Source organism: Rhipicephalus microplus, chromosome 3, assembly GCF_043290135.1.
Source record: "Rhipicephalus microplus isolate Deutch F79 chromosome 3, USDA_Rmic, whole genome shotgun sequence".
NCBI lineage: Eukaryota > Metazoa > Arthropoda > Arachnida > Ixodida > Ixodidae > Rhipicephalus > Rhipicephalus microplus.
In genome coordinates, this window is record NC_134702.1 from 87589059 (window position 1) to 87607490 (window position 18432).

Sequence of the window (18432 nt, forward strand, 5' to 3'; positions counted from 1 at the left end):
ACAGTGCCTTCGTCATTTCGTTCGTGGGATGTTCAACAAGCGTTTATATATTCTGGCAAGTCTAAAGAAGCCCTTTGTGGCCGATAGCCAATTATGTTTAGGCAAGCATGCTCCAACGCAAGACCTCAAGACAGATGAGGTGGAGATGTGCGTGCAGTGTCATAACTTACCACAGTGGTGATTTCGTATATTGCAATAAAGTAATTCATTATTTTTGTTGGTATGTGTGCAATGAAAATCGATAAAGCAGCATACAGTGATCTGAACTTGCCTTTTGGGTCTCTAGAACTGCCGCAAAAATAATATAAATTTCACACATCCTGATGCTGAATCCCTACCATAGCATATATATTTTCGCCTGTAGCACTAATGACGAACAAATACAGTTTCCGTGGTTATCACCAGTTACATTACATGTAATTACTACATTGTTATATACATTACCAGCCGTTTCATGCTTAGAATGAAGGCATCCAAATGCAAATCGTTCATGCAAGTAATGACAAAAAGGACAGTAACAATCTTTCATAAAATGTCAGCCGCAAGGGTGTTTTCTGTGAACGCATCTGGTCTCGGCTATTATAACTATTCTGCATAAATCACATCACATTGTAATTCTATCCTTGAAAATGAACACGGAACATCTTTCTTCGAGCCTCCCAGAATAAGGCTTCCAATACGTAAAAGGCTACGAAAGCCGCAAAAAACGTCTCTACTGAACTGATGATTGTGTCGAAGCTCATAAATTTTCGAAATGCGTTTCTGCATTTTTATGCTTCGCATGCTGTCAGGCCCCGGTGCCCTAAGGTACCGGCTATGCAAGATCATCAACTTTTTTTCTTATTTAGCTTACTTACGTGCATAAATAAGCATAGCTCGTGCTGGTATAAATGCAACCGCAGACGAGGCACACACCAGCAGTTCGCACAAAAGTGGCTGTAGGTTCAAGATGGTAAGAAAGTTCTGATACCCCTTTTTCTACTTTCTGAACTAGCACAAAACAACTTATTACTTGCCCATATACTTCCTTCAACGAATATGTTGTCCCACTTATGACACTAGCATTCAGGAGAGACTCTAAATTTTATTTGGGAGCTAATAAAGTGAATTTCTTCAACAATAAAGATACCTTATCCAGATGATTTCAAAAAAAACATAGAGTGAGGTGGGCTGACTATGCGCAGCTCAGGTATATTTTCATAAAATATGTAAGCTTCAGAGCACTCCAATAAAGCACCTCAGTGTGAACAGCGTATATTATTTCTCACCTGTGTGCTTAGTGGGTGAGTTTTCGGAACAAAAAATATTCTAAACTTTTCTACGAATAAGATGTCGGTGCTATGTACGTCGCCATCATTCCAAAGCTTCAAGTTTTCTTTTACAGATCCGTGCTTGCATTGTTCTGGCTTTCGCCACCAGCGCTTTCGCTGGTTTTGTTGGCACCACTAGCTACGGTGTTGGCCTGGCTGCTGCTCCAGCCGTGGCCACCATTGCTCACGCTGCCCCAGTGGCCTCCTACGCTACTGTTGCCCACGCCCCAGTGGCCACCGCTGTTGCTTCCCCAGTCGCTTCTTACGCTGTTGCTCCAGCTGTGACACCTGTCGCCACTGTTGCCCAAGCTGCACCAGTTGCCACCGTGGCTGCTGCCCCAGTCGCCTCTTACGCTGTTGCTCCAGCTCTGGCCCCTGTTGCCACTGTTGCCCACGCCACTCCAGTGTCGACCTACGCTGCTGCCCCAGCTGTCACTGCCGTTCACGCCACCCCAGCTGTTGCCACCGTTGCCCACGCTGCCCCAGCTGTCGCTGCCTACCACGCCGCCCCAGTGTATGGCTATGGTGTGGGCACCCTCGGCTACGGTGCTGGCCACTATGAATTCGGCCATGGTCTTCTTGGCTATGGCCTTAACTACGGCTACGGTCTTGGCTCTCCTCTGAACTACGCCACCCTCCTCCGAAAAAAATGTAAGTATATGAGGTATGTTACTTCTAAAGAGGCGCATTGTTTGGTCATTTAGTTATTTTTGTTTTGTGTATTCCTAAGTCAGTCATGTTCTCAAGCAACGTTTCTATTTGGATATAAAACGTATTTAAAAAAATTTGTCACTGACAAATTGTCATCGCTAACTTTCGCATTTGTGCAACTTAACATCACTTTGCGAGACTGCTAACAGGAAATATTTCTAATAATTGCGAGTTTGATGCCCGAAGGTGAATAACGATTTGTGACACTTTTGTTCACACAATGTGCTTTACGATCTATATTCTGAAAGAACATGCCGGCTTTGTACTTCCATAATATTTTTTTTGTTTTGTTTGCAGAAACAACTTTCGTAGTGGCAAGAAGAGAGGCAATCGTGGACTAAATTATTACGGCTGTCTTTGGTTTATACGTCAACGATGCTTGAACACTACATCAAATGAAATAAAGTTGTTCTCTTTGCATTTGTCTACATTTGCTTTGATTTGTTAGTTTCTCGGTTATTCAGCACGTATATGTACCAGGAAGGCGTAAAACACTTTCCTAACATTGTATAAGAAATACTGCAGACGATTCCCGCACCATATATGCGGAAATGAACTTGTGAGACTTCCGTTATTTCTTTTTGAAGTGTTGTCTGTAACCGGACATTTAGTAAAATAATTGCACCACTATGTATACTTACCAGGATTAGAATGATAGTGGCTCTCTTAGGGGAATGGGTTAAACTTTCAACATATCTTCTTTTATACTGAGTTCATCAAAATGCATCTAAAATTACTCAAATAAAATTATTTTATTCTATTTATCAGGCAATATCTTACATTCAATCATTTGACAAAGTATTCCCCAGACTACGTCGGCCCGACGTGGTGGTCTAATGGCAAATGCTGTAGGCCCGTGTGCTCAGATTTGGGTGCACGTTAAACAACCTCAGGTGGTGGAAATTTTCAGAGCTTTTCACTACGGTGTCTCTCTTGATCATTTCATGGCTTTAGAACGTTGAAGACCATATATCAATCTCGGCCACATGCTAAATGATAATTAGAAGAAAAACAAATATTTATAAGCGAAAATGTTGTGTGAGGTGCCTTACAAAGTCGGGAACTGCTCTCAGGGTGCTCAACATTGCAAATATTATTTTAGGAAGGTTTTCTTCTTCCTCGTGGCCCTTCACGACATAACCTCTCTGTATTGAATATTGATGCTTTTTGCAATATGCAACCCAGACTATTTGCATTTGATCTGCTCTGCAAATATTACAGGCAGTGCTTTGAGACAACGGGAAAGGGCTATTTATAGTTTATTTTGTGTGCCCTGTTCACGCTGTCTACCCATCAGAGTCGGAGAAAAAATTTAAAGTGTTTTAATATGATAACAAAGCTCCCGACACTGAGTAACTAAGCCAGCCTCACCGTAGCGGACAGTATACGAACGAGTCAACACAGTTCCACTGAGTGGCTAACACTATGCCCTGAATGTACCCTAAATCACCGAATGCACTATCTGGGTCACTGGATGACAATGCAGTCATTGTTGTATAAGTCCACCATGAGCAAATAGCACAATCTACCTCAAGAACGACAGTAGTTACTGGCGCCCCTCGACGACACACTAACATGAATAACAACTGAAAATTTATCCCTTCAGTATCAAAACGAAACCTCTTCTGAACTAGCGGCGCTAGGGATATAGTCAATGCGTTCTCGGGCACTGCGTACTCTTTTTAGGGTTGTCGATACCAGTGTTTCTATTTAGAACAGCAATCGGAAAATACTTAGACCATTGTGTGTGTATTCCTCTAACGAAAAAAAAAACGTAGTGGTTGGTGGAGTTTCAAATTCTAAGCAAAAGGTAAGCTCCACTATAGTGACACCAAAGGAAGTTCGTAACACGAGCACCCACAGATTGCCGTTGTTATATAGACCATAACAATATAGAACTTCGAATAATATATATATATATATATATATATATATATATATATATATATATATATATATATATATGGGAAACAAATGTATACCTAAGGGCTCGTTTTGCGTCTTTTTTTACCCAATACTACAATATTAATGAGATCTAACAGACAATAATGTCATAACCAGTATGGATAAGATAGTCGAGGTGGCGGAAGAGTTTTACAGAGAGCTGTACAGAAGCCAAAACAATCACGATGATATCGAGAGAAACAATATTAGTCCGATCAAATTTGGCATATACATATATATATATATATATATATATACATATATATATATATAAATATATATATATATATATATATATATATATATAAGGGAAAGAAGTGTATACCTAAGGGCTCGTTTTTTCGTGTTTTTAACACAATAATAATGAGATATAACAGACAGTAATGCCAAGGAATGTACAGGGGAAGTTATTAACATTAATGGAATGTAAATAAGAAGAAAGAAAAGTGGATGAAAAAATTACCAACTGTAAGCAGGAATCGAACCTACGACCTTCGAGTTACGCGTTCGATGCTCTAACCACTGAGCTATTACAGCGGCACTCCCTCCATCCACTTTTTTGGGTTTATCTGTGAATTTAGAAGTGGGAGCGACAGTCAGCGCCATCTATAAGCCAAACAACGAGTGTGAAAACACACACATATATATATATATATATATATATATATATATATATATATATATATATATATATATATATGTATATATATATATATATATATATATATATATATATATATATATATATAAAAATTTTTCAATGAATACAGCAATTAACCCGTGGCCCTCATACCCCTGCGGTGGTGAAGCGACACTCCAGGGCGGTGGTCAGATCTGGGACGCACCGCAGGGTGCTAAGTATCTCTGGGTCCGAACAGGCCGCCATTGAAATATCAAAGTCACTACAATGAACGCTAGAACACTAACTAGTGGGGCTGGCATCGCTGTGCTATTCAAGAAATTGGAGGGTGTGAAATGCGATGTTGTAGTAGTACTCAGCGAAGTTGGGAAGACTTGTGAAGCTAATGCAGTGCTGAAAAACGAATACGTTCTATGCTACCGTAGATTACTTGACAGAAAAGAACTAGGCTTGAGGTTTCTTATACACAAGAATGTCACTGACAACATAGAAAACACTTCCGCCACAGCGAGAGGGTGGCAAGGATCATAATTAGGCTTACTAAAAGGTACAAGATGAAGGTTGTACAAGACTGCACGCTTACATTGAGCCTTAATGATCATTTGGTTGAACGCTTATATGAAGACGTGGTTTCAGCCAATAATAAAGAAAAAACACAGTATAACATTTTGATGGGCAATTTATTGCCAAAGAAGGCAAAAACAGGCCGGAGATCATTCAATGGGGGATTATGGCATCTGCTCTAGAAATGCCAGGATAGGGTTAGTAGAGTTCCCAGATTGTAAGAACTTGCAGATCTTGAATACATTCCTCAAAAAACAGACTGACCGCAAGTGGACGTGGCGAAATCCTAATGGTGAAACTAAAAATAAAATAGACTTCATTCAGTGCGCGCACCGAGGCATTGTACAAAATGTAGTTGGCAAGATCTGTTGCATGACAAAATATTGGTAAGAGCTTGATATACATCCAGCGTTAAATTAGCAAAGACAAATTTATGCCTTAGATGCCAATTACTGAGCTAGCGATGAAAGGGAGAGTATTGGAACTCAGAGTTTTGTTTCAGAATAGATTCAAGGCTCTAATGAGTTAATCGATGTTATCGTTGACACAATGAACGATAATATTACTAGTATAATCAAATATTGTGCAATAAAAGTCTGTGCGGTCACTAGACAGGACGCTCAGGAGAAATTTCTCAGGAGACAAAAGATCTCATAAGAGATGACGAATTATGAAAGCCTCGAATTCAACCGACAATAAAGAGCTAGTCGAGAATTCGAAGTTAATCAATAGGTGAAAGGCATATGATATCACAAGGTATAACATGGAGAGAATTGAGCAGGCTGCGAAAAGCGGCAGAAGCCTAAAAGCTGCGAAGGCAATCTTACGCATATGCAAAAATTGGATGTATGCATTAGAAACAAGGAAGGCAATGTCATAACTAGTATGGATAAGATAGTCGAGGTGGCGGAAGAGTTTTACAAAGAGCTGTACAGAAGCCAAAACAATCACGATGATATCGAGAGAAACAGTAATATTCCAAGAAACTTTGGCATCCTACTAGTAACGTCAGGGGAAGTAAAGAAAGCCCTAGAAGTATTGTAAAGAGGCAAAGCCGCTGGCGAGGATAAGGTAACCATGAGCCCCCTGAATTATGGTGGAGAAATTGTGCTTGAAGAATTAGCCACCTTATATACGAAGTGTCTCTTGACGGGAAGGGTACCAGAATATTAGAAAAACGCCAACATCATCCTAATTCACAAGAAAGGAGACATCAAGGAGTTGAAAATTTACAGGCCGATGAGCTTACTGTTCATTCTCTACCAACTATATACAAAAATAATAGTTATTAGGATAAACAGGACAGTACAGTTAAATCAACCAAAAGACCAAGCAGGATTTCAAACAGGGTACTCCATAATAGACCAAATTCATACTATCAATCAGGGAATAGAGAAATGCGCTAATTACAATCGACATATATATTTTATCTTTCAATTATTAGGAGAAGGCATTTGACTCAGTTGAGACATCAACAGTAATTCGGGCACCATGGAATCGGGGCATCGACGAACTCTACATAAACGTAATGGAAAAAAATTACAGCGAATACACAGCCATCATAGTTTTTCATAACGAAAGTGACAGAATTCCAATAAAGAAGGATGTGAAGCCGGGAAAGCAATCTCTCCGATGCTATTCATTGCGTGTTCACGGGAGGTCTTCAGGGCCCTAGAATGGGAAGAGTTTGGGATAAGAGTTGATGGAGAACATCTTAGTAACCTGCTGTTCGCTGATGAAATTGCCTTGATGAGTAACTCAGGGGACCATTTACGGCTAGTGATTACTTAGTGATTAAAAAGAGAGAGGGAGAAGTTGAGTGCGAAGCAGATCGTGGAATAGAAAAAAAAATTATCCGGTTCGCTGTTATACACTGAGGAAAGGGTAAAGAGTGATAAAAGATAGAAATGATGAAAATGAGAAGCGGAAAACGCACCACATGATAGCTTGTTTTATTTAACGTCGCGGGCAGCGATATGACTAAATTGTACGCCATTGTAGAGGGCTACATAAGAATAGCAGCACATCCACGGAGTGCATGGTGATGAGAGGGGTAAAGCGTCTATCAGTTCGTCCGCACCTCTATCGTCCGTCCATTAGTTGTTGCTTCCGTCTGTACATGCGACAATCCATGCGTCCAATAATGCGTCCATCCATGCGTCTATCCGCCTGTGCATCCGTCCCTCCGTCTATCTGTCCATCCGTCCGTCCATCTGGCATCTTCGCATCATATATTCACCATATAGAAATACCGCCATCGAGCGGACGTTCAAAAAACTAGACGAGAGGTGGCCCGGCCGTAGTAAAATAACAGCACACGCGCACTTTCTTACGGCCTGCGTGTCGTATTTTGTTTCCAACTTTCCCCGCCGCTAGTTCATGGCACTGCTGCCCAACCTCGCTAAAACCAAGGAGGTTACGGCCAGCGGGTGCCTTCGGTGCCTTTCATGGTCAGATAGTGCTCAAAGTGCGTCCTTCTGTTGCTAGTTTTTTTTTAAGTAAAGATCAAGTTCAAGGCAAATTTTATTTCAGATTTAGTCACGGGTACTCGTTTCTGTAAGTTACTTCATTAGAAACAACGATCTTTTTGCTTAGGATTAACGTGCGTGGGTTTCCTCTTCGACTGAAAAGAGTGCGCGCATGCTGCTCCACTTCTCCGGCCGTGAAAGTGGCTGCGTACTACTACGACTACTGCTGCTGCTGCTGCTGCTACTACTACTACTACTACTACTACTACTACTACTACTACTACTACTACTACTACTACTACTACTACTACTACTACTACTACTACGACTACTACATACATCGTGGATGCAAGACCCACGGCTTAAGGAGCTTCACCTCTAAAATTTGGAGCTTGTGGTGCTCGTTAACATCCACCTAAACTGAAGTGCACTAGCCTGAAGCATTCTCCTCCTACATAGTAAATGCCTCCACCACGACCAGGATATTAGCCCGAGAACTACAGTTCAGCAGTCATGCTCACATTTACTAGCCGACCGTGGCTTTTGACGCACAGACGCTAAAGCGCGGGGCGTCATAGTATATGCGAGCCCACTTGACCGCGCTTAATCGCCGCATTACTCAAGGGAAGAGACCTTCTTGTTGTTATTGAATCTATTATAGCTCAGGAGGGCTATCACCCTAAGAGGGCTATCCTCATGTCGTCTTTCTGTCTTAAGTAAATATATATCGCCGTATATAACACCAACCTTCTTTAGCGTTTTTTTTTTTGCACTTTTCTTGCTTATTTAAAACGCGGACCAGTTATCGCTTCAAATCGCACTGTACGCTAGCGCTTATCAATTTGATTCCTTCCCACTCCTTCCTCATCCTTCCATTTTTTGCAAGCTCCCTTCTTCCTTGAACTTCAAACTATGCCCTGGAGGCTTATATCGTATCACGAAATACGGGAAACCATTCTGATTTCTCCATGCCGTCTGGCTTTGCGACGTAATCGTTGAGGCCCCGACGTATTTCGAAATGGCCTATGAAGAGCGTGGTTTAGGACGAAACTTTTGCGGAGGTCATTCCGCATTCCGTGGTGTGGCATAGGCCCTCTGTTATGTCTGCTGTATGTCCCTTTCTCTTCCACGCTCCCACCTGTTGATAAAATTGTGACGCTCGCCGACACTCTGTTTCCTATACTTCTGTACCAGCGTTTTTGGTCAAGGTCATAGAAAGCGCGTCTCTCGATAATAAACTAGACCTTTTCAGAGAGCCTTCATGCTTATCATCTCTTCATCAACTGCAGGCGCTTGTGGTGCCGCCTCATACATAACACCCTGCCTTTTTTTTCGATAATTCATCTAAAATTAAACACCAATTTCATGCTTCTGTAAAACTTGCAGCTGTGAAATGTCGGGGAGACGTCGGATTCAGCGGCTTTGCAGAACCTCTGTAAGCCAAACCCGCTTTTCGAGCTCTTATTTTATTCGTCTTCATCGTTATTAAAACACCAACTCTGGACATTTTTAAAAACTGCACAACTATCTGTGGCAACGGAAGAAAGAGTGATGGCATCGGAGAGGAGAGGGGTGAAGCCCCAAAGCTCCCGCTTGCTACGCCATTGCGAAGTAGAACTGAGAATTAGTAGAGCTGGTACGGACGCATTACTAATCAGACGACTTAGTTTTTTCATCTCTTTATGTAGAGTGTTTTTCTTAATGTGCCACTACCACCACATATTGTAGTGCTTTTATGCGGATCTGCAATTTCATCGGAATTTCTTTATGTTACAAAGCACCGAGATTCTCAAATCCAAGAGGCAGTTTCTTATTTTTGCCTCAAATGTGTGAAAGTGTGCGCTTTTCTATTGTGCACTTCTGGCCCATTTGGCAGACGTGCGTACAATCAACAAAAGTAAGACTGCTCTGCCCTGTGACGAGAATATCGCGCAGTTCTTCAGCATGACACCACCCTGTGCATCTTCTTCAAGACGACGTCATAGCTGCGCAATTGAGGGGTATAAAAGACGTGCCCCCCCCCCCCTCAAACAGGCATGAGGTATTGGTGTTGTGGTGATCGGATCGCGCTCCTATATTCTGAAATAGTGGACACTATAGATAAACTGACTGATCGTGTGAACCAGATTAGCTATTCCTAAAATTTTCCCTGAGAAGCCCACGAGCTCTTCAACAGATGTGTCTTCCCAACGGAAACGACAAAGCGGCATACAAACATGTTCACGTTAAGAAATAGTTTTCCATAAAAGACCTATCACTGCGAAAACTCAATTCCATTTACTGTGTAAGAGCAGTACTGGCAGAACCCAAGAGACTAGATTCTTTCGAAAAAAGCATGCTGCAGTTAATGTGTTGTTCACAAGCACAGCATGTCGTTGATATAATAAACGCAAAGCCTTTCTTCGCAAATCAGAAGCACGTTCATTGTTTCTACCTACAAATCTACCAATCTATCTACGTCTGAATGCTCTTTTGGTCGCTTTCTCGAATAGGTATACTGACCGAAAGTGGGATAAAACGGTATATATGTATGAGGAACCTCACTGCTGGTAATAATAAATGCATGAATGAATGATTGAATAAATGATTGGATGAATGAATGATTGATTGAATACATCTATTGGGTTTAAAAGGAAGGAGTTTGCTAAAGAGCTAGATGGGTGGTGCCTCAAGTACAAGGCTTCACTGCATGAAATGCGCCGCCAGCCGGGCTGGTCCAGGAGTGCCAGTTGCACTTCAGGGTCTGAGCTCACTGCTGGTAATCACTTGAATAACGCGGGAATACCGGTGTGTACGTGACGAAACACTTTTTCTCCAGAGACGTGTGGCACATACCTGTACACTATGACCCACGGCTTGCGGGTATGCGCCACAGGTCTTTCACATTTTACGTCTACCCAGTAATGGTGAGAACACCTTCAATATCAAATGGAATGGCATCAAAAAGATGCGGCGTCAGCTTGACCAAACAAAAGTGAATAATAAAAAAAGATGAGCCCAGCACGAATTAAACCAGGCATTTTACATGGAAGTAAAGTTTTCTACAACCGAACCGTACCATATCTTGGAACTTTTTTGAAAGAAATCTTTACGCTATTTGGTTGGTGTAACTTCATTGGGGTTCCAGTGCTTGCTCCACTTTAATAGCAGTTAAGTAAACATTATTACATAAGTTATTTTATGACTGAGCAATCTCTATTAAACCATTGCTTGATCGCAAAATGATAACCTCACGAATGCCGCTTATGATATGTGCAGAATCACATGTTGATTGATTGATTGATATGTGGGGTTCCACGTCCCAAAACCACCATATGATTATGAGAGGCGCCGTAGTGGAGGGTTCCGAGAATTTCGACCACCTGAGAAATTTCGCCCAAATCGGAGCACATGGGCCTACAACATTTCCGCCTCCATCGGAAATGCAGCCGCCGCAGCCGGGATCAGAATCGCATGTGAAATAGGAATCAAACTGTGGCCTACGTTATGCCTCAATGACAAAAAAAAGTCACACCTTTGCCGCAAAGGTGAAGCAATGAACGCGAGAGCAACAAATTGGAAGGACACGTGCATAATGACAAGCAGATCGAAACATTCTTCGCGTTTCTCACGCACAAATGACGCAGAAAACGTGCTCACTGGTAGAGATGAACGTGAATAAGTTGTTACTCAGTTACATAAGTTGCGTCTCAGTTGTTACTTTGCTGTGTCTGGAAAGCGCGCCCTTTTCGCAAACGGAGGCTGTGCAACGATTGCAGTGACCTTCGTGTGCCCCGTAACTACAACAGAATCCTTCCAGCGCAAGTCTTACACCAGCCAAGGCGTATGATCGTCCCCACCGGGAGATAAGGGTGCGTGCGAAATCGTCCCCTCTTCTTCTCTCAGCGGGCCAAAGTACGCATGAGACACGACAGCCGCCACACACTCATTTCGCCATCTCGCTGATAATGCTTGAAACACAAAAATTGCCTCCAGAGATGCCCGCCAACAGCGGTAAAAGTGGTAGATATAAATATATAGCCATTTTAACTTTGAAGGAGATTCCCTTGGTGGCTCAGTTTTTAACGCCTCGCATTCGCCACGCGGAGGTCCCACGTTCAATTCGGCGTGCCGGAGTCTTCTTTCTGGATTTTTTTACTATCTTGTGTTTTCTTATACACAAATACGTATACGTATATGGTGCATGACACCGACGTCGACGTCATAGGCAGTGGTGAAATCCCGCCGAGATTGTTCATATATCGCAATATCGCAATAAAAATATTGAGCAGCTTTCAATGGCTGTGTCAAGCTGAATGAAAGCGCTGAGCTGGGCAGCCTTTCATGTTTCTCTGAGGTTGTTTCTTTCATCACTTCTTTTTTTCATTTACTTGTGTGAGTACGACCATGAAGGTGCTCGAAGAAAAAGAAAAAAAAAGGCTTTCCTGGAGCGAGCAAGTGCCATTAATATGGGTCACTCTTCCTGCATTACACCAAGCTGTGACAAAACACGAGGATGACAGCATCTGGCGGCACATGACAGCCTGGTCTCCAAAATACTTCGAACTTAAAACTGACATCCACGTAATGGCATCAGTGTTGACATACCACGAACGATATGTTAATGATGAATGTCAATGTAGACGTCCCACCTAGTGCATACGCACGATGTGCCCAAAACAGCTTTATTTACAAAGGCACGTCTATTGAACTCGTAAAGCTTAAACTCAAAGCCGAAACGTACAGCAAAGAGAGCTGCTTCATGTAAAACGAATACCCGCAATGTGTCGGATCTCCGGTATTTCCTTTTATTTTGACTTCATTTTAAAACCTTGCGAAGCCGATGGTATGAAATAGCAGCAGCTGGAATCGTGGTCATCACACTTCACTGTGATCAGGCGTAACAGGAACAGGTGATTCGCTCTCATGTACAATGCCTCACAAAGACAAATATTGCCGAAAACTGCCATGACATCTCCATACTGGCATGGATCACATGAAGCTTAATCAAGTAACTGTTCAATAATAAAATAGACCAGTCCATATTCAAACAGATGGCAAAGGATGACTCAACACATTGATAGGCCGGTGGCATTGTCGGAAAGTGAAAGAGACGTCCCCGCCCTACAAGCACCCAATGTTGACCATACCCACAATCGGCTTCTTCATCGGATCCTCAGACTTGTCTTCGCCTAATAGCTTCTATTACTGTCGTCACCCTCACCTCCTGTAGCCAACGCGTTACACTAGAAGAACCAAAAAGAAGCAGAAGCGATGAAAGCGCCGGTGAAATTCTGTAACCATCATAAGCACCGTTTCGTATTCATAGAAAGTTGGTTATCAGACTCCACTGACGGAAAATAAAGGCAGCACTGTAAAATTCCAAAACAAAAAGCAAATCGGAACGACTGATGTGAGTTTCAGATGAATCCACAGCCTGTCTTCGCAATGAAGACTGACGTGTCACCGTTTTTTTGAAATCTTTGTATGAAGAATGCACCCAGTTTTCACCGGAATGACAATTTGCCGACTCGAAGCGCACGGCCAGTCTTTTCAGGTCTTGTTTATTATCATTGGTTGCAGTTTACTTCATCCAAGAGAGTCGATATAAAACCGTACTCTGCGACACATCAAAGCTTCAAGCGTTCTTACTGTGTGTCATGAACGTGCTATGCATGATGGCGTAGTTGTGGTCCACTGTTTTTTTTTTGTTCATTCCTACATTTGTTTAATCCCATATTTCTCGCACAACGCTGGGTATGAAATAGACTACAGCCTTGTTAACCTACATGTATTTCCCTTGCCTCTCTATTTTTCTACTGGCTCCTAGGAGACCGCATTTGGTCGCTATACGCTGGCTCTACGACTGCTGTTGGCATCGTCGATGGCGGTGCTTTTATGCAGCCCAACAATACAAACGCTTCTAAGTTAATTTTTTGCAGGAATACTCACTTGCTGATGTCTATTTCCTTACTTCCTCTTGGTCGGCAATTATTCATTTCAACACAGTTTGATAAAGTCAGCAGGCTACTCTAAATAACGAACTGCTGCCCAATTCATGTTATCGAATTAGTAAGCATGACAAATTATTGTTGATTATTTGCAAGTCGCATTCGCTACATTAAAAGAAAAATTTTAGTACTGCAGTCAGCATTTCGCCACAGATTGAAGAACAAGTTTGCTAACAAACACCTGGGCATAACCAAAAAAAAGGGTTGGTTCTAACACTTAGTAGCCATTCCAGCCGGATTCGGACCAAGTAGATAGCTTTCAAGCTCAAAAGACACGTTTTAGAGATATTAAAGAGCTGAAAGCATGTGCTTTATGTATCTGTGGTTCTTTTTCACACCACAATCTTAGTGGAGTCATCTTGCAGTTTGTCGGCAAATACCATCAGAGTGAAAGTAAAAACTTCTAAAATAAATTACCTACTTGTCCAATAGCATAAATAAAAACATATCACTGGCAGTTAGTTACCTCAGGGTATAGGAACCCCAGCTTGCGGGAAACGTGAGCAAAACAGAGACTAAAAGATGATAAATATCTAATGCGTATATTATCCCAGTCTTCACAGCAGACAAGGAAGCAGTACAGGCAGGGAAGACGAATTTCTGACAGTTGCAGTAGTAGGAAAACACCCATAGCGTGATTTGCGGTCCAACGTATCAAGAGCTCAAAGCACAAACCAGATACGGACAACGCTTATGTGATTGCCTCATGATAGTTATGAACATTAGAGTAGTTTTGTTCTGTTCATGTTCAGCATTTATGATTTCTGGCAAGCCCATATTGGCTAGCCTTGGCTCAAACTCACTTTCGTTAAGGTGATCCTGCCCGGATGCAAGTGCCCAAGCAGGACAAATGAGGTATGGAACTGGGCGTGCAGTGGTGATCCTCACCATTACTTTTTCACGATTGTATAAGACAATATAATTGCATCATCGCTTTTCTGAAATACAATTGAACAAATCAGCATTCAGAGATAATTGTCTTTACTGGGTCTCTGTCGATATCGCAAAACATTGTTAAAGTTTTGACGTGTTTATAGACAATTGCACTACAAAAATTTCTCGAACTTCAGCACCAATGATACTGCGAGTGTTGCTGCCATAATTATGAATTATTACAGGTACTGTTATAAACCTACTTACCCTTTTACGCTTAAATTAAAGACACACCATGTGCGAAAAGCCCGTGGAAAGATGCTAATACTGGTAGTGATTATCTGCCAGGAAAAGGGAGCCACGCCCGCGTTTTCCTTACACTCATCCTCTTGGCGCTATTATAACCTTAGTGCATGAATTGCATAGCATTGTTATTCTAGCCTCGAAAATTAACATGGAACATCTGTCTGAGTCGACGTCTGCATCAATACGTAAAACAATAAAAAAACGCAGGAATAGTTCCAAGTAGACTGTTATCTGCGTCGAACCTCATTATTTTTCGAAATGCGTTCCTCCGTTTTTATCTTGGCAAGTGGTCATGTCGAGGCGCTATAAGATACTGGATATGCAGGGTCATACTTTTTTTATTTAGCTTACTTCGGTGCATAAATAAGCATGGATCGTTCGGGTATAAAAGCGACCGTGGAGGAAGCACACACCAGCAGTTAACACAAAAGAAGCTGTAAGCTCAAGATGGTAAGTAAAGTCTGATATCCTAACTCCTACTTGGTGCACTAGGCCACAGGTATTTATCAGTGGCCTCATTGAGAACTTACAGAGGTTATTTTCTTATGCTTATCTATTTTTCGCAATCGAGACCATCACAATATTATTTTCAGGCCAAAGTAGTGCATTCTGTGCTAGAGCTGTAGCTGATTCATGAAAATCACCTGCCGGTACTTTACGTAGAATCTTAGTGAATGTCAAACAGTGCAAAATTATGATTACAGGTGCAGCTCAGGTGTTTTTTTTTTCATAAATATATAGAACTTGGATAGCATTGCAAAGAAAACCCCTTGATTGCACATAAATTCTCACTGAAGCAGTTTCTTAGCGGATAAATTGTGAAAACAAAAAAAACGTGCAATTTTTTTTGCATACAACTTTGATGTCCGTGGTCATCCTTGTAAGACGCTTTTATTGCCTAACAGATCCGTGCCTGCATTCTTCTGGCTCTCGCCACCAGCACTATCGCTGGTTTTGTCGGCACTACCGGCTACAGTGTTGGCTTGGCTGCTGCTCCAGCCGTGGCCACCATTGCTCACGCTGCTCCAGTTGCCTCCTACGCCACTGTTGCCCACGCTGCTCCAGTTGCTACCGTGGCTGCTGCCCCAGTTACCTCCTACGCTGTTGCTCCAGCTGTGACCCGCGTCGCAACTCTTGCCCATGCTACTCCAGTTGCTACCGTGGCTGCTGCTCCAGTTGCCTCCTACGCTGTTGCTCCAGCTGTGACCCGCGTCGCCACTGTTGCCCATGCTGCTCCAGTTGCTACCGTGGCTGCGGCCCCAGTTGCCTCCTACGCTGTTGCCCACGCCGCTCCAGTCGCAACCGTCGCCGCTGCCCCCGTTGCCACCTACGCTGCTGCACCAGCTGTCGCTGCCATCCACGCCGCCCCAGCAGTTGCCACTACCACCGTCCACCACGCCCCAGCTGTCGCCACGATTGCCCACGCTACCCCAGCGGTCGCTGCCTACCATGCCACTCCAGTATATGGCTATGGCGTTGGCAGCCTCGGTTACGGCGCTGGCCACTACGGGTTCGGCCAAGGTCTTCTCGGCTATGGCCTAAACTACGCCTATGGTCTAGGCACTCCCTACCACTACAGCGCACTTCTCCGCAAGAAGTGTAAGCATACGATCTTTGTTACTTTCTAATTGCAGCAGCGTTTACTAATCCAGTTGTTTCGATCGGGTGGTTCTTTAGACGGCGGCGTCCTCAGATGGCATTCATTTTGAAATAGAAATTTGCATTTGAAGGAACTTTTCAACTATTAATCTTGATTTCTTGCTTTCATTTTAATGAATTTTAATGCAACTTCTGCTGGTAACACCAGATATTTTGCAATGACTGCGAGCTTTATAGGCATAGGGACCCCACTCTTTGAACGTTTAACCTCATGGAGTATGCCAGAATTCATATGGTGGATTAAATTGGCTGTTCTCTTTTTTGCACATATGTAATATCCTTCTGTTGTTTTTTGCAGAAACAATTTCTCCTGTTGCAAGAAGATGGACAATGATGAACTAAATTGTTGCGGCTGTCTCATGATTGGCGCATCAGCGACCGTTGGAAGCCACATCAATAGAAATAAATTCGTTTACTTGAGTTTGTCAACATTTTGTTTCATTTTTGATGGTTTGAATGTGGGCATGCTTTTGCCAACACAAAGATGTAAAGCCCTTTCCTTACTGTGACAAATTGAGAGTGCACAGAATATACCCGCATCTCATTTGTGGAATTCAGATCATGAGACTGCAGTTGCCACTACAACAGGGTTACACCGGGGCTTTTTTTTTTCATCAAAGATCTTTGGTAGGAGTCTTCATCTACTGAACTTGTGAGAAAATATGTGGCTATTTCTGAATATTTATCAAATGTAAAATAGTATTTGCTGGCCCAAGGAAGAGAATGAACTGTGACAATATCTTCTGTGATGGAGTTAGGAGAGTATGTTGATGTGGCATCATCGTTGCGAACATCTTCATTCTCCTCTATACACCTCTTACACTGCGAGGCCTCGCTTTATACTAAAAGGGACGTCGCTATCGTTGCTGAGCTGGCAGCAATTTTAGGCTGAGCTTGACAGATAATTGGTGCTTTGCGTGGCACCAGTAGCCACTCGTTGTCCCGCATACCCGGGCTTGTGTCAGGTATGAGGCACGGGACCACTCCGGGGCAATTTTAAACTCGTTTCGTGGTGAAACACTGACTCACTAATATCTAGCTGCCACTCTGAAGACAATCCACCATATGCACACACCGTATAAGGATACCATACTGAATAAAATAAATAAGTTAAATAAGAGAGCGAGATGAAGCTACTGGCTTCTTCATGTTATTTACATGCCGGTCAATGCCATTTCATAATGTGACCCTATTGCTAAAACCAGCACGACTGGGTACCAGCGTCCAGCACCATGCCTGATTAAAGACCCAGCATTGCACTGGTACTGGACGCCCTAGCGACAGGGTCACAGTACCAGCGAGGCGCTGGGTACACTGCGCAAAGTGGCTTCACAGTGCTAAAACGGGGTATGCTCATTGGCCATAAATAAAAAAATATATAGGTAAAAGAAGCCATGGAACACGCATTCACTTTAGAAAAAATTTTTTTAAAAAAACGTCTGACTGGATTTGAACTTACCACCTCTTGCTTCCGAACCCAGTACTCTACCCTATACACCGTGCCACAACACGTTTGCTGGGTTGTAAAATGACTATTTATCCAAAGAATACGTTTACATGTTTACAAGTCACACAGTCAAGATTGACGCGATTTTCTTTTCCAAATACCAATTGAATCTTAATTCGACAGTGACGAACGGCTTCCGCCCACCACGTGCGTATGTTGGCAAGAGCACAGAGTTTACTAAAGAATCCACATCTTAAATCTCTCAAATTGACTGGAGGAACAGCCACGAATTGTCGGCTTGCTGCCGATATTTTACTCCTTTATAGTCGCTTCTCGCACTTGCCACTGGTCAACATGTACAGATGATTTAAAGTGACTTGTTCGGTACATATGCACGCACACAAATGAATATTGAGTTTTTTTTTTCGCGCATGCGACGGTATGGCAGTATACATCTGGCGTGCCAAATTACATACTTTGCAGTTATAGTGATACATGCAACAAAAAAAAACCGCCGAAG

General features: G+C 42.6%; 2 protein-coding genes across 2 annotated transcripts; both read left to right on the forward strand.

The window, feature by feature from the left end:
* Positions 1-912: 912 nt before the first annotated feature.
* On the forward strand, positions 913-2441 carry LOC119172700 (uncharacterized). Its single transcript, XM_037423854.2, has 3 exons — positions 913-952; positions 1385-1961; positions 2319-2441. Coding segments are annotated over exons 1-3 (582 nt in total). The 5' UTR covers positions 913-949; the 3' UTR covers positions 2321-2441.
* Positions 2442-15202: 12761 nt separating this feature from the next.
* On the forward strand, positions 15203-16894 carry LOC119172689 (uncharacterized). Its single transcript, XM_037423842.2, has 3 exons — positions 15203-15256; positions 15712-16405; positions 16764-16894. Coding segments are annotated over exons 1-3 (699 nt in total). The 5' UTR covers positions 15203-15253; the 3' UTR covers positions 16766-16894.
* The last annotated feature ends 1538 nt before the right edge of the window (positions 16895-18432 follow it).